We start from the raw sequence: 16159 nt of genomic DNA, 5'->3' as shown, positions 1-16159 counted from the left end.
CGTGTTTCTTTCTTGCTACACATTCAGTGGTTAAAAGTATCTCAGCACATTACTCAAGTACTGAGCTTAAGTACAGTTTTCACATACTTGTACTTGAGTATTTACATTTTATGCTACTTTATACCTAAAAATATTGTACTTTTTAGGAAAGGGGGGGGGGGGGGGGTATTCTGCATAATGAGTACTTTTACTTTAGATACTTTTAGCACATTATCCTGATAATAATACTGTACTTTTACTCAAGTAAACTTAAGTAGACTTTAACTTGGATACATTTTTTAGACTATGGTATTGTTATGTTTACTTATACTTAAGTATATCAGCACTTCTACCCCTTTAAAATACAAAGAAGAAACATTTAACATTTACTAATTTCCGTGGTGTTTTTTATTCAGCATAAAAACACCATGGCACTAATTAGGTATCATCTCAGAGACCAAAATAAATTATGTAACCACAGATAAAATACATTAACACATATAAAATATAATGGGGTAGTATATACAATAACACTGATCCAACGACAGAAACATACAACAGCAGTCACATGGCTTACATGCGCTCATCTTAACCACTCCATATAATATCACGTGATGTAGCCTCTCAAATAGTCCAGACACACAAGCCTCTGAGGGATGTGGGGAACATCCTCTATAATCTAGAAATATGGTCCTGAGGGAAACAAAGGAAATGAGTGTGCTTAATTGAAAGCATGAAAAGAGCATGTCTCATTAGTGAGAGCAGAGGAAGTGTCATGGCTCAAATGACTGGGAGCAGGTCAGAGAGGTAATGATGTTATGTCTGGAACAAAGTCTTTCAGTGCACTTTCTAGAAACCATTGTTACTAATCACAGGACTTGCTAATGTTATGAGGAGCCTACACAAATCTTCGCAACTTTAAACAATGCTTTAACACCATGACACACTTTTCTTCAAAACAATTATGACAATGACATTCAAAATACTTAAGCTGATGTCGAAGACAAAACACGGTGTAAAAGTGAGCATTATTTCAGAGGTGCTCCCTGCTAAAACACAGTTTTGGAATCAAGTACTTCACAACACAGAACAAAGTAAACCAACACATTAATTGGAACAAAAGTATTCTGAGAGGCTTCTAAAAACTAGGCGAACATCTAAACCTAAAGCTAAATCTGCTGACTAATCTATTCTGCAGCCTACTGTGTATTAAAATAGAATATTAGGATGTAATTACATTTAAGTACAACATGTTATATGGCATTAAAGACTCTGTAAACGGACTACTGGACACAAGACAAGCTGACAATTTTAAATGTCTATAGAAGTTTTATCCTCTCTTATTTGTGCTCTTCCCACCCGTCTTCGACCCTCCAGCAGAAACGACAGCACGACAACCCAGCGCTGTGCGAGTGACCGCTGCCGCGCGGAGCTTTCACACTGTCTGAAGTAGGTGCTCGTTCCCGTGGCGACGGCATCAAACTGCTCAATCAGTAGCCACACCTCCCAGAGCAGTGTCAGTGCATTCATTGTCATCATTACCACAACCCAGAACTCCTCCCCGAACAAAGTCAGCCACGACGACAACCTGCGATTGCCCGCAGGCATCTTGTCGCACAGGTAACTTGTTGCCGTGGCAACAAAAAGCAGGTGAGCAACCGCCATGGAGAGGATGAAGATGAGGAAGAGGCGGTGGTTACTGCGGCCAACGCACCGGTTGAGGAAAAGGCAGTGGTGGTCGTAGTCTTTGATGCACACCTCACACAGCTTGCAGTGTTTAGTGTAGTCCGGCACAAACAACTGTGAGGAAGATAAGACATAGGAGAGCAATGCATTGTTGGTATGATGGAGCCCATGAACTGAAAAGTGTGGCATCTATAAATGTATCGGCAACTCTCTGATCCGTGTGAACGTCTTACCTCACAGTATGGACAGAACCTGTGAGGGCTCTCATTGTTCTCCACCAGGTCAGCGATACAGGTGAACCGGGGATCTGCATCTGCTCTGTCCAGTGTCCCAGGGTCCTGAATCAGAACCTTGCAGAACAAAACGAGGACTACGGAGAAGTGGACCATCGACACATGGACCACAACACTGTTTGACCACACACATTCAAAATGTTAAGGATGAACCCTCGTCATTTTCATTTACAAAATCCTAGAATACATTTGCCTTACTGTGTCTATTTGGGCGAGCAAAAGAACTACGAGAGCACTGGCCATGTTGACAATTTTCACAGGAAAGCTTGTGGAGTATCGACAATACAAATATTCTCCCTGGGGAGCATGGATGGGTTCCTGCATAATGCCCTTTGAATATCCATTGGGTACAAGTGCAACATGTGACTCAATGGTGGCACAAGAGGAAAGGACAAAGGATAATGAAAAACACTGGCGTTCAACATCTGGGGACTATTCACAGATAATTACAGGAAAAGCCAACTTTAATTTGTTAGTCACAATGTTGCTTGACCTAAGGGTGGCACCATAATATTTTGATATCATCCTGTTTAGACCATTATAATTATGGACAACATTGTTAAGCAATCTGGCCTTTGGTGTAGATATCCCTCTCTGAACCTAAGTGTGGGACGGGCAGACAAACCAACCATCATTGAGACCCTTATGCCATACTGCTAGCAGTGCAAAGAAAATCATCATTAATCATCATTTTCATCATATGTTAATATGCCTGGGCATGAGACTCAATGTGTGCTACATTTGTGAAGGATATTAAGCATCATCTTTCCATAGAAGCAGAGCAGGGAATGGAACAAGCCAGCTATGAGGGTTCCCAAGTAGATTGGGTTTGGTAACCTGGAACAAAGAGATACAACCAACGGTGAAATAAGTTGACTTAATGCTAAACATTTCACATGGAACATTTTTGTCAAACCTTTGGTATGTGGTCATGCGGTGATATTGTGTGAAGATGCTTCTAGCCAGCCAGGGGAAGAGCAAACCACAGGTTAGCCCCCCATAGCCTCCCATTGTGGCTGCTATCAACAGGATGGCAGCTCCACTCAGGGTTGGAAAACACAGTGTCCAGTAATACAAAACTGGTGAGAAAAGACACACGATACAAACATACAAAGATGTATGAAAGACTCATAAAACACACACAGAGCACTTGTAACAGTGCCATTATTATCATCACCATTGTCATGATAATAATCATCACCCTTGTAAAACTACAGAGTAATATTCACCAGGAGACTCCCTGGGCTGGTGGTGTATTGGCTCCTTAATGTATCGTCTCAGTAGCTTGGTGAGTTGCTGATGTCTAGAGAAAAATACACAGAATAGCAATATAATATTCAGCATCAGGATCACAGGAGAAAGAAGTGCTCTGGAAATGTGAACCTTCTGGATATCTGAAGGCACTGAGGGGTGTTTCTATCTCATGCAGTGGTCCGCTAGTCGGTAATTTCTAGAGACAGCAGATTCACCTAAATGTCTTCCCCTGTTTGCAGAGGTCCAGTGGCGTGAGGCCACTGTGGTTCTTCTGACAGAGCATCCTGCACCCTGTTCTCTGCAGCAGTGTCCAGCACACCTCCACTCCACCCATCTCTGCTGCAACATGGAGCGCGGTGGCTCCCTGCTGGTCAACTGCATCCACAGCACATCTCTGAAACACAAACAGAGGGTTGAGCTGCACGGCTGCTAAAACATATCTGCACTGGTTCCAGTTTCACAAATGAATCTTACGGTTAAACTGATCTTTGTCACATTCCCAAGTATGGATGCAGTTTTGTATTTGAAAATGTTGTACTAGGTTGTGTACTAAGCTTATTTGCCTCCAGTTGTATATGAGTGGTTGATGACAGTGACGCTTATCCACATTGCAAATAAGATGGATTGAGAACCAATTCATTAGCTAAAAGTAACTAAAAGCATTTAAAAGTTCAGTAAAGTCATAGTATATAGTTGCATGTCATTCTCAGTGGTTGTGGCAGCAATAGATACCCTCTCACATCGTCCTCTATAAAGTTGTATCATATTCTTGGCAAACTGGAGCATGTGAGTGAGTAAGTGAGTGAGAGAGTAAGGGCCATCATATCATACCTGGTCTCTGAGCAAATACCGTACCACCTCTGTGTTGCCTGTGGATGCAGCCATGTGAAGGGGTGTCACCTGGTACATGTCTGTGTCTGAAAACCGGAACATTCCTGTTTCCCACAAATAGTGCACTGCAACACTGGGAAAGATAATATAACAGTCAGTGCATGAAGGATATATATTTGTGTGTGACTGAGTAGCCAAACAAATACAAGACGAAAACATCAATGTTTGTAATGTGTCGTTTTATCTACTCACATGCTGCCCCCCGTGACTGCATGGTGCAGTGGCGTTTTTCGCTGCAGGTCGATGAGACGCAAATCGGCTCCATACTGCATCATTTGGTGTATAATAAAGATGTTCCCTTGCCTGATGAGCGTCAAAAGCACAAACTGTTATTACCCTGAATCCATTACAGAACTAAATGCATGATGCTCACACCATGACAGTGTCCCATCGAGAAGCCGGACATATTTGTTGGACACCATAGAGACCTAAATATGCAGCTACTGCTCACCTGCAGGCAAAATGAAAGGCTGTCTGTCCTCCGTCAGATGACAGGTTGGGGTCAGCTCCATTACCGAGGAAAAGGTCAACCAGGGCGCGGGTACCGTGGAGTGCAGCGTAGTGGAGCGGAGTGAAACCACCCCAGCCTGGATAAAGACAAACACAAGAACATTAAGAGTCAGATCTGCAGTAAATGGGACGAGCAATATAGGCCTCACATAAATGCAAGGTCTGTCAGCCTGTTGATCGTTGAAACCCTCTGGAGTCCGGGGATAGAGTTGCCTTTGGCACAATGTGACGAGCTGCAGAAGGGTTAAGTTCCCCTTTGGCCTTGTGACAAAATCACAACAGGAGACACTGGAGCACAATCAAGTTTAAAGTGATCCTTTGAAAATAGCAACATAGGCTACTTGTTCAATGCCTCACTATTTTTACAAGTTATATATATTTTAATATACAAAATGTGAATGACAGACATACGACATGGGATTAAATAGTTTCTGCTCTTGGAAAACAACGTTTATCGGCAGTTGTCTGGCTTTGTATTGAGCCAATCAGGAAATACCATCACAGTTTAAGGTTAAAAACTATACTGACAGGAACACAGGAGTAGTGGCCTGTAGTTTCACAAATATGTTGTAATTAAAAGAGCAACCCTGACGATCTTATTCCACCTTACCTTTTAGCTTGAGAACTGATCGGTCATCTTGAAGGCACTGTATACACAGTTCAATATTCCCTCTCTGTATACAGTCAAATATGTCTCCTCGGTTATCGGAGCACACGGGCATCGGATGCATTATGACGGGTGCCCAGAGACGGCCTGCTCTTAATTCCACCGACAGAAACTGCAACGGAAACCAAAAATCAGCTCTTTGGACGAAGCGCTACAACATCATAATGTAAAGTGAGAAAGGAGATCATCTTTCGCTTCAACGTAACGTGGATCTTTCGTTGTGCTAAACGGATCGAGGCAGACCACGCCCTGGACACCTCGTTGGTTGCAGCAGGTCACATGACCGTCCATGTCACCCTTGTCAACACAGCACTTGGGCCCTATAAATAAAATAAGACCTCAACATTTATTTCTGCAGCATGCTGGACATGAAGATATCGGGACAGAATTAAAAAAAAAAAAACATTTTATTTGCTGAAATGTTGGATTTTTTTTTTGTTGCGTAAAATACTTGTTTGATATATTTTGTAAGTGAACTCGTGATAGGCAAGCCATGCATTTATTATTATTCATTTTGCAAACGTTTGATTTGTTACTGCAACATGCGATACTTAAGTTAGAAATAAACAATGAGACTTGAACCCGCAGTGCTCAGAGAGCACAGGTTTGCGACGTCCAGGTCTCTTTGCGGCACTGGCTGAAATGAGTGGCGTTGCTTTTATTTTTGTGCCTCGGACGCAATAAACGTTGTATCCATTACACGTGCTCTGCGGTCTGCTTATTAAAGTTAACACTGCTGCAACGATGCGACAATTGAGCCGACGCCCTGTTAAAGCAGCGAGGCGTGTACTCGTCACGAGACAACACTGAGGAGAAGGTCTGCAGAGCGAATAAAATGGCTTGAGAATGAATGGTAACGCTCGACATGGAGCTCGAGAGGGTTCAGAGAGAGAGTGTCTTCAACTTCAGCAGGTGATGACGAGTCATGTGACTGTCCTTTCTTTGTAGCCATTTTTGACTTTTCATACTAGGTGAAGAAGGTGTACTATTTAGTCACATTAATGATGGCTGCCCGTGCATTCAATCTCAAGAGCCAAATAAGACACTTGAGTTAGCATCACACCAGCGCATGGCATCTACAGAACAGCTCGAATGGGTACACCTGCAGTCGTCCTGATATATTGTGTGTGGTTGTACACCAGTGAAAAGGTTGAAGGTTGTCTATTAGGGACCATTTAGGGGAAGTGTTTACTCTCCCAACCTATTATCTGTCCGCATATTTCTATATAATTAAAACCCACAAGATGGCGCTGTTTAGCTACGTTATATCAGCACCGCTTTCCAGTTCTATGTCGGCAATACAATCCCAGTAGTTTCCCAATCTCAGTGCAGTTGCACTCCACAAGCATTCACACTACACTGACACACTCGTTGCGATCAGCGTCCCCATTGCTGACTTACATAATGTAAGACTACTAACAACACCTGTTTGGACCGGTTTGCTTTTACAGTAGGATATAATCAGCAGACACATATACAAACTTAATTTGTTTTTGATTGTTTCCCCAAAGCCTTCAATCTCTCCAATTAAACCTGTTATTACAAACAGTTTGTTGGCATCTTTGCTGGATCATGGGATCCTGTCACTGAGATTACTGTCATACTGTGTCTATAAAAAGCCTATGGACTTGTCTTTGGGCTGTGGTAGGAGGGCCCAATCCAACCAGCTAAACAACAATGTTTCACTTCTGCTTCTCTTAGGAAGTGAGAATTCACATGACCTGGGCCAGCTGACTTGATTTGCTCTGCTCGTTCAAAGTTCAGTCTGCTTGGTGCAGATTAGCGAGGGGCGGGTCATTTTACAGAAGGGTCGACACAGTCGGCGCTAGTCATGTCTGAGCAGATCTCTTGTATTCTGGACTAACACAACACAGATGACAGCGTCCTTGTAGAGCTAGGACAAATCAGATGGCACTCACACAAGTACAGGTAAGAGGACTTAAGCGTGTGGTGCGTGAATAATGTTCCTTTTGAATGGCATAGCCAAGGTGGCTACGGTACCCGTGATCATGTATTTCACATACTAGGTTGTATGTCATTGTCAATAGGGATATCTGTTACTTTTCTATTTCACAAGTAACTTTAGATGCTTTTGGACCTTCTTGCCATCAGTGTCTCTCACCCACTCGGCACACCGAACATTCTCGCATGAGAAACATTTGTCTGGAATGTGAACTGCCTTTCCCTTTTACTTAACCGAGCTCTGGCTTATCAGTTTAGCAGCCGACATCTACCAATGTCCCTTATTGTTCACCACGTGTGTGTGTGACTCTAAACAGAAAGTCCCTAAAAGAGTATCACTGTAATGAGGAAACGATTCCCTCGTCAAAGCTTCAGTCATACAGAAACATGCCTGTTTGGGAGCAGGACTCCTCATCCACAGTTAGTGAGACAGAGAAATGTGACACATATTAGCAGCTTCCTGTGTGAAGACATTTATTCCACATGATTAACTTTAGCGATGTTGGGGGCAACTGAGAGGGACAGACCATCTTTGGGTTTAATCATTGTCACATGGATTTGATTTTGTACAACAAAAGGTCCCAATTTGCCATCTTTTTTAATGTGAGCACATCAAATTGTCAAATAGATTTCACTTGTAAGTGACAGGAATGATTAGGTATTCCCAAACCGCTGCACAATTGCCGTTGTCTAAACAGGGGAAAATAAGGACATACAAACAGTTTAAAACATATGTAGTAAAATATGTCCATGCAATGGTGAATTTGAAGCTTGAATTTACTTTATAATTATACTACTAATAATAACTTTATTTATATAGCACCTTTTTAGTGCTTTGACAGATAAAGCAGCAAAAGCAATGCAATAAAACAACAGAAAGCTCAACAGGCAGGCCCAACCATTTTTTGCTTCCAGTTACTAAACAAATGGTATCAATTAGAACATGTGGATCCTTCAGAGGTTGATAACTGGTTGATAAACATGGCACATGACTGCCAGAAGTCTATTCTTCTATCTGTTTTTTGTCTCAATGCAGATATGTGGGCTTCAGGAGGGGGGGAGGTTTGTTTTGGATCAAACTTATTTGAGGAAGTGAGACAATTCAAGAAAATATGATTTAAGAAAAGACATTCAGAATATTATGTAAACTCTGGGTATCGAAAAAAATAAATAACACAAAAAGATGGAACAATCTGAAGATGTGTCACTTTTGACTCTTTCTTTCCCTCCAGGACCAGAGTGCTAATGGGGAAAGGATCAATAAGGAAACCGGAGAGCTAAGTGCTTCAGGGGAGTTATCCGTCTCTGTGGAGTTGAAGGTGGAGGGCTCTTGTAGGAGCCCTCAACTCCTTCAAGTGCTCAGAGAACAACTACAGGAGCTGGGAATTCACACAAACTCGAGTCCCGACCACAGAACTGACCATGTCCCTTTAGAACAGAGAGAGGAGCATCTAGTCAAAGTCCTGCCTCTCTACATACAGGTACGAACCTCTGGGACAACAACGTGCCTTTTTATCGCTCATTGTTCTTCCATGCATCCTTTTGCAGAGTTATATTTTGCTGTTAATCAGTCAATCGAGTGAATCATTTTATTCTATCCTGAAATTAATGGAGACTATCAACTGGGGAATCCATACTTGATTATGGTCTGATAATTTAAAATGAAGCCACCTTGAAAAGGTATCATGAGAGCTTCAGGTCAAACTGCTCCAGACCGCTTGAATAAAACAACATGACATGGTAGTCAGTTTACTGTCACATGAAATACAAAGTGGATTCAGGCCTTGCTTTTAATTAACTGGAAGAGGAGGAATTTATCATTATCTGTACCTAAAACGCATCCCAGTTATGAAGAAACATTTGCGTGTTTGTGTGACCATTGATCACACAGCTGCTGACGTAATCACTCTTTGTGTGTGTATATATGTGTGTGTGTATTTGTATGAGCCTCATGACCAGAATGTAGGTCCTCTCTCCTCAGTGAAATGTGATATCCTCTTATGGAACTGAAAAGAGCATTATTTATTGTGTCGTACATTACCCAAATCAGCTGATATTCAACTATAATATAGTTACATTGTTTTATTGCATCTCATAATTTACCAATTGTTGTAGAGCTGATATGTTATACATGAGTACATGGCAAAGTACACCCCAATGAAAACAACATTCTATGCTAATACTTCCATACCAACACAGTTCATATCAAAAAATTCATATTACAGACATGTTTAGATACCATTTTCACTTAAACATGCTTTTTGCAGGAGACTTCATCTCATGTGTGTCAGTCAATCACGACTCTAAAGATTGTATTTGCTCTCCAGTGTATTGTGTATGATGGACCGTCTCCTCTCTGATCTCAGGTCTGTGAGGATGGTGGCAGACTTGAAAGTTTGAACATAAAGGGGCTTGCAGCTCTCACTGCTGATGCTGTCATCCATAACATCCACAGCAGACTGGCTGAAAGACCTGCAGGTACTAGCAGCTGCTCATATTTGATAGCCAATACAACACCGTTATTTATTTTTTTCCAGGTGGAGGGACTTTCTACCAATGCTATCTACTTCTGCATTTTCAGTTGGATGCGGTACTTTTCCAGAATTTATTTTCTCATGTTGTAAATGTCACTGGTGTCATGTTATCAAAGCACAAGCAAGCTGCTCACACAAATGCGGAAACGACGTAGTCTGTAGTTCCCTTCTTGAAGCTTGGACACTTTCTCTGACCGAGCATTAGTAGATCAATGTAACACCAGTTTTCTCTTGTTGTGCCTCCTCGGCCTCACTCCATGTCCCTTTTAATGCTGGTTGGTAACAATAGCATCCACACACTCAGTGTATTTTTACTGGGGGCAGGAAGGACAACCTTTCTTTGTTTTAAGGGAAGTAGATGCTTCTAGTTTGTGATGCAGTCCCTGGTATCAAGTTTAATGAGGCGTTAACCTGGCGCATGCTACTTTTCAACTACTTTACAAAGGTGTGACTTTTCTTTCTTTTTTAGGCGTTTTATTCAAAATAATTTCACAGGAACCCTTGTGTTGCACAACAACCTGACCAAAATAGAAACGGAATCCAAATTTTCTTTCTGAACATAGAAATGAAACTTTTACACTTTTGCCCACACTTGACTGAAATGCGGATTTCGATTTGACTGATATCTGTTGCAGTAGAGGGGGAGGAGAAACGGCTCCAGTATGTTCAGCATGCCTTGTTGTTGTCTTGGGCTTGTTCATGACCCATTTTTTTTGTTTTCAGAGGGGGCTCGTGGTGAGGTGGTGCGGTTCTTCCAGAGGCAGGATACGAAGGAGACAAACTGTGAGGCCAGAGACAATCAAGGATGGCTGCTGTTAAAGTCTCTGCTGCTGCTGACCGCTGACAGCTCAGTGAGTGAAAGTTTGTGAAGGGACGTCAGGTTTCCGTACTTTCAGTTGATCAATGTTGTCGAAGGCTTCTTACATTTGATGGGAGTCACTCATTCATGGGGAAATTAATTACCCTTATTTACTGCATGTGAATCCTTGACTGGCATTTGGATGTTGGACATTCATTATATTGATAACTACCACACACATTTTTTCACGATGTGAAAATCTTTTAACATTGTTTTAGAATAACTTCTATTGTCAAGGCAAGTTGTTAAAACTAGTATTAAACCAAAATGATAAATGTAAATGATATAGAGCTGGACATTTTTCTCGAATTTCTTTCTTCAAATTGTCATCATTTATAATGAATTATTTTAAGGTGTGATTTATGTGTGTGTTTGTAGGATATTTTGTCCTGCATAAACCCCGGGCTCCCTGCTGCTTTGGTGAAATGTCTGTACCTGCTAGTGTGCCTTCCAGCTGAAAAGGAGAACTTGGCCATAGAAGAGACCTTTCAGGAGCCGCTAACTCAGGTCAGTTTAGGCAAATAGCTTCACTCTTTGCATGTTTCCTCCTAACCATGCAAGCTCTACTTGTGCTGCTTCTATTCTGTTTCATTAGATTCTGTGGTTCTCACTTTAAACCTATTCTCCAGGTTCTTCTCCAGCTATGTAGGCAGCCAGTCAATGTGGAGAGACTGGTGGAAACTCAGGAGCTGCAGTGTCTCATCATTGGCCTCACATCACTATGGGACCAGACCAGCGCTCCATGGAGACATCAGGCCTCCCGGGTCCTCAAGGCAGTCTCTGCTGCAGCAACAAGCAACACTGTCCCGAGCTTGCAAGGTGAGGTACTTTCCAAACTATTGGGACCAGTAACATTTCTGTTTATCTTGTAGTTATTTAATTGTTCTGCTTCCTAGTTATAATAGACTATATTTCATCAGTTCCACTCAACAAATACATTATTAAATATATTAGAACACAGGCTGCATAGAAAGGGATTAATGATCTTTTATTCTGGAAAATTATTTCTGCAGGAAGATATTTTTATTCCAGTCAAGGGTTGGTTGTACAGGGACACATGATCACACATCCCAGCAGAGCAACATACTGCAAATTTGTTTCACATGATGCCTCCATCAGTCCAGATAATTCACTTAAATGGGAATGTTCTAGGACACGCAAGTTTTCGTTGATTTGTGTTGGACACCAAGAAATTATCGGTATTCTTCAGCAAGATATTTTTGCTCTATGTTACGGAATCATCAATCTCTAGCAGTTGAAATGGATGAAAACAGTATATTTTATTGTAGCATATACTATATCTCGTAGAAAATGTTGTTTAGTTAAGTTTGATTTGGACATCACAGTAGCATTGATTGTAACATACATTCATACACAAGGACTAGATGCACCGTGTTTAGGAAATACTCATTTACAACATCTTAAAAAAAGAAAATCTATACATCTACAAATACATTCACAAAAACATGGTCTTAAAAGAAGTATGCTTGAACCATTACTTGTTTGTGGTGCTAATCTTTTTTTGAATTTTGAGTGTGTGGATGTTATTGTTCTATATTTCTTGATCTCTATCTGTATTGTTTTTTATCTCTGAGCAAATTACCACTTCACTAACCAAGAACACGGTTGTTTCCTCTTTAGGCAAGAACTGTGTGCGTATCTGCATCCAGAACCTGTTGCACATCAGTGCTGATGTCTCGGGGTCGCTGCTGGCTGAGGTGGCTGTGGCTGTGTTCAGCTTCATCAGAGACACATACCCTCTCAATCCAGCCCTCTTTGTGGAGTTTGACAACAATAACGGCTACAAGGCCCTTGAAATCATACTGAAACGGTGAGAGAAAATGCAGAAGAAGAAGGAAACAAATTAATAAACACTCTTTAAAATTAGCTGGAATTGCATTGTGTAAATAAAAAACGCTGCAAAGGGTGTAATTTGTCATATTAATTAAATTTGTCTGCTCTTAGAGTCGGTAAAGATAAATCTGCATTTATCTCTGCTATTAATTTAACTTAACTTTTTTTTGTCTCCCATCATCATACCATCATAAGCTGTGAGGAAGGTGTTTCTGTGGATCAGTTGCATCCTGTGGAGGAGTTACTGGCTCTCATTGCATCTTTCACCCTGCTTGGAAAAGCTGAGCTGAAAGTGACTCTTTGTGTGACGAATCCTCAACCTCCAGCCTTTAGGTTTGACCCGCCACTCACCAAAGGTAGGTTAACTCTTCTGCAGTTCTGCATTGTTATTCTCTGACCACCCCTCAATAATTATTGTTAACAGTTGATTGTACCATGAACCTGAACCATCCCTTCCATATTCATATTCCAAACCTTCTAATTATCATTGCATGCATGACTCGGCAAAGATAGGCTTAGGGAGGAGAATGGGCCCCCCAAATGACCACACAGTTCATCCCTCCTTTGCACTTTAACCCTCATATAACTCACCCTAACTGCGCCGCTCCCTTCACCTGATTTCCTACACACCCTGACTCCCCATTCCCCCACTGCTGCCCCGCTGCAGTGCACAACACCCCTCAGGTTAACAGGAAGCTGAGGTGATTATGTCTGAGATGATGAAGTGGAGGCTTCCCCTCTAACTCTGTTAGGATGCTCCACATCCATTCACCACTGGCCTATAGCAACCAGCCATCTATCATAGATGCACACACACCTCCATCCAACACTCATAAATAGAGTGTCCATAATAAACACACACACCCATTCAATTATACACACAGAAACACACACACACACACTCAGCGCCCATCCATCACATCAAGGAGTAGATCTCTCCAGCAGAGGGACCAGGGACTGTTTTCTGCTGATCTTATTTGGCTTTGATGCAATTTTGATTAAGTGTGAAAATGAATCCTATTCCTATAACCAGGTATATATTTATACGCAACAAACACAAGCGTGTTTTGGCTCCCAAATCTTAAGACCTCCTATAAATATTTTGACAATCCAGCCAACAAACTCTATCAAGGCAGATTATGCTACTTTTCGTTTGCCTTTGTGCATGTTGTGTTGTTTGTTTTCAATCTATCTATGTATATATAACTCGATTGACTTATAGGATTCAGCATGTGCTCTGTGTTAAAGGTTGTTTGTAATTTATTGGTTCTCCTTGTTCTATGAAATTGACTGTCTGACCTTGCCAGAGCAAAATCTGATAAATTGAGCTTTAAATTCAAAACATCTTTTGGCGAAATTGACCTCAGACTGATATTGTTATACTTTATGTCATAGACTAGATGAGAAAACATTGTTTCCAAATTTTAAAAGTTTGATAAACAAACACATAGAACATATTCTATTCAATATGACTCATTTTAAAGGGCTGGAACCCCCTTTGACAAGTTAACTGTACTGACACATTTTTGATTCTTCACCTCCTACCTTTGTCTCCAGGTTTAGCCGTAAAAAACCTGCAAGCCTTCCACCTGCTGCAGACCTCCTTGCTGCGTTGTCATGATTCCCTGCTATGCTGTCAGCTCCTTCGAACCCTGCAGACAATATGGGAGAGGGACCCAGCCAATTTCTTCCTCTTAGAGTGGACGGTGCAGTCGATGGCCCAGCTGGCAGCCTGTGTGTGGCGTAAACCAGCGCCTGTCCAAAAACGATTCTTTTCACTGCTCGAGATGGTATGACTTGGTATGTCCCTGTGCATAATTATTTTTTAATACAAAATGCATTTGAGGTTTTGATTAAATACTTTCCTACAGGTGATATTTAAGTTTAACTACATTCCCCATGAGACCTTGCGGGCACTGCTGGTTGTGCTGAAGCAGAGCTGGTCTGGGACACTGGCTGGAGGAGTGGCAGGCATAGAGTTTGGAGTGGTGGCTCTCAAGTGTTTTCACAGGTGGGCGGTGCTAGTTTGTACACATATTACTCATAAATACTCCTGCTTCAAATATATAACCTTAATTTATCTGATGCTAGTCAGAATGTGTTGTTCCCCTCTCAATTGATAAGCACACTTAAAGATAGTTTAGGTAAAAAATGGCCAAAAATATAAGCTCCAAATATTACTGCAACTGCTTGGTTAGTCTTATCATTGAGACATATAGACAACAGGTTATGCCAGATAAAGATTTTTTTCAAAGATCTGTCTGCTCTGCTGTGCAGGATGACAGTGCACAGTGGTATGCTAGCTGAGGTGCTGAGTGACTGGGGCCTGCTGGAGCTGCTGCTCAGCGAAATTCGTAGGAGAGCTAAAATCCTCAGGAAGGCCGGCGTTGTCTCTTCCCCTCAAATACGTATGAACCGACATAATTGTTTCCTCAACTTCTGATGTTCATGATTGTACTACACAGACATAGAGTTGATTGTTGTGACATAACACGTCATTATAGAAATTGAGCAACACACCCAGTCATGAATCACTATCGTCAATCTTTGAAATTGAGTGATTTTGAAATTAAATTGATGTGGAACTTTGGCCTGCAAATATGGATCTGCAGCCACAACAACAATTTTGTATGTTTACTCTGTAATTTGTGTCTGAAGTTGTTGTGCTCTTTAGATCCCCAGCAGCTGCCATGTGTGGAGGACAGTGAGAGAATGCTCACTACGTGTATGCTTCAAGTTGTGTCAACCCTTACTCTGCGTTCAATCAAAAACACAAGTATACACATTTGCTTCTTTTAATGACCATTCTTTGTGAAATTCCATTATTCTGTCATGTTCTGCAACCATGTTCCTTTATTCATGTCAATGCGAGACACTGCTGTTCACTGAATTTTGCGTATTCCAGTTTCAGTGCGAGATCTTGGGATGGTTCCTTACATAAAGATCTTCTTGGATGAGGATCAATATCGAGGTCCCACTCTGAGCATTTTGGAGCAGCTAGCTGAAGTTAACCCAGATGAGTTTATGAGTACAGCCATAGGAGCCCTCTGCTCCTCTACACAGCAGGAACTTGGTTTGAAGCGGGACCTTTTGCAGGTACGTACATTTTACGCGCACCTGCAGCCACAGCACACAACACACCGACACATCCAGAAAGACTTACATATGCAGTGATCTCAGCTGAACTGTGAACGTAGTCGCCACTCCAACACATTGTAATGCAATTAAAACATAATAAGCTAGTGAATTTATTTTCTTAGCATGTGGGACCCTGATGACATTATAGACAAATGCAGATTGATTTGCTAAAACAGGTTTAGCTGTTAACTCTGGACCGATTCGATTAGGCCAGCAGCCTTGTGCTGTGGCACTCTGAAGATTACCACCTCTATCAGATCAGTGAATGGGACAAAGATCTGATTAAGCCTAACTAAGTTACACGCCCACTGTATGTGTCCGTTTTTATAGATGGCAGTGAGAGGAGCTGTGTGTGTGTGTGTGTGTGTGTGTGTGTGTGTGTGTGTGTGTGTGTGTGTGTGTGTGTGTGTGTGTGTGTGTGTGTGTGTGTGTGTGTGTGTGTGTGTGTGTGTGTGTGTGTGTGTGTGTGTGTGTGTGTGTGTGTGTGTGTGTGTGTGTGTGTGTGTGTGTGTGTGTGTGTGTGTGTGTGTGT

At 41.7% G+C, this 16159-nt stretch overlaps 2 protein-coding genes across 10 annotated transcripts in view; one reads left to right on the top strand and one right to left on the bottom strand.

The window, feature by feature from the left end:
• Positions 1-988: 988 nt before the first annotated feature.
• si:ch211-223a10.1 (putative ZDHHC-type palmitoyltransferase 6) lies at positions 989-5517 on the bottom strand. Its single transcript, XM_034552761.1, has 10 exons — positions 5224-5517; positions 4555-4690; positions 4296-4406; positions 4044-4176; positions 3428-3606; positions 3188-3261; positions 2875-3037; positions 2713-2795; positions 1899-2089; positions 989-1779 (listed from the first exon to the last, which is right to left on the bottom strand). Exons 1-10 carry the CDS (start codon positions 5342-5344, stop codon positions 1291-1293), a joined length of 1680 nt encoding a protein of 559 aa, XP_034408652.1. The 5' UTR covers positions 5345-5517; the 3' UTR covers positions 989-1290.
• A 439-nt stretch (positions 5518-5956) lies between these two features.
• Positions 5957-16159, top strand: part of wdfy4 (WDFY family member 4) — a 39984-nt gene continuing 29781 nt past the window's right edge. For 7 of the 9 annotated variants that reach the window (XM_034552735.1, XM_034552733.1, XM_034552734.1 and 4 more), the window contains exons 1-14: positions 5966-6192; positions 6982-7209; positions 8475-8723; positions 9609-9720; positions 10500-10627; positions 11014-11142; positions 11265-11454; positions 12277-12466; positions 12685-12845; positions 14047-14279; positions 14361-14500; positions 14767-14897; positions 15164-15265; positions 15395-15585. In XM_034552735.1, coding sequence (XP_034408626.1) covers positions 7189-7209; positions 8475-8723; positions 9609-9720; positions 10500-10627; positions 11014-11142; positions 11265-11454; positions 12277-12466; positions 12685-12845; positions 14047-14279; positions 14361-14500; positions 14767-14897; positions 15164-15265; positions 15395-15585 — 1977 coding nt within the window. In that variant the 5' untranslated portion in view covers positions 5966-6192; positions 6982-7188. Of the gene's footprint in view, positions 6193-6981; positions 7210-8474; positions 8724-9608; positions 9721-10499; positions 10628-11013; positions 11143-11264; positions 11455-12276; positions 12467-12684; positions 12846-14046; positions 14280-14360; positions 14501-14766; positions 14898-15163; positions 15266-15394; positions 15586-16159 lie in introns of all 9 variants that reach the window. The other 2 variants (XM_034552738.1, XM_034552737.1) reach the window with 1 other exon arrangement.

The sequence above is a fragment of the Cyclopterus lumpus genome, chromosome 15 (genome assembly GCF_009769545.1).
Source record: "Cyclopterus lumpus isolate fCycLum1 chromosome 15, fCycLum1.pri, whole genome shotgun sequence".
NCBI classification, from domain to species: Eukaryota; Metazoa; Chordata; class Actinopteri; order Perciformes; family Cyclopteridae; genus Cyclopterus; species Cyclopterus lumpus.
Note: the sequence above shows the minus strand (reverse complement) of the source record. Positions and strands in the feature narration are given on the sequence as shown.

What these genes read in the sequence shown, in the direction of transcription:
- si:ch211-223a10.1 (XM_034552761.1), bottom strand. Translation starts at nt 5,344, where the DNA reads ATGCATCCGATGCCCGTGTGCTCCGATAACCGAGGAGACATATTTGAC. An exon ending in GGTATTTGCTCAGAGACCAG is followed by an intron (nt 3,607 to 4,043) that starts GTATGATATGAT and finishes TTTGTGTTTCAG; the next exon opens with AGATGTGCTGTGGATGCAGT. An exon ending in GGTTCTGTCCATACTGTGAG is followed by an intron (nt 1,780 to 1,898) that starts GTAAGACGTTCA and finishes TCTTCCTCACAG; the next exon opens with TTGTTTGTGCCGGACTACAC.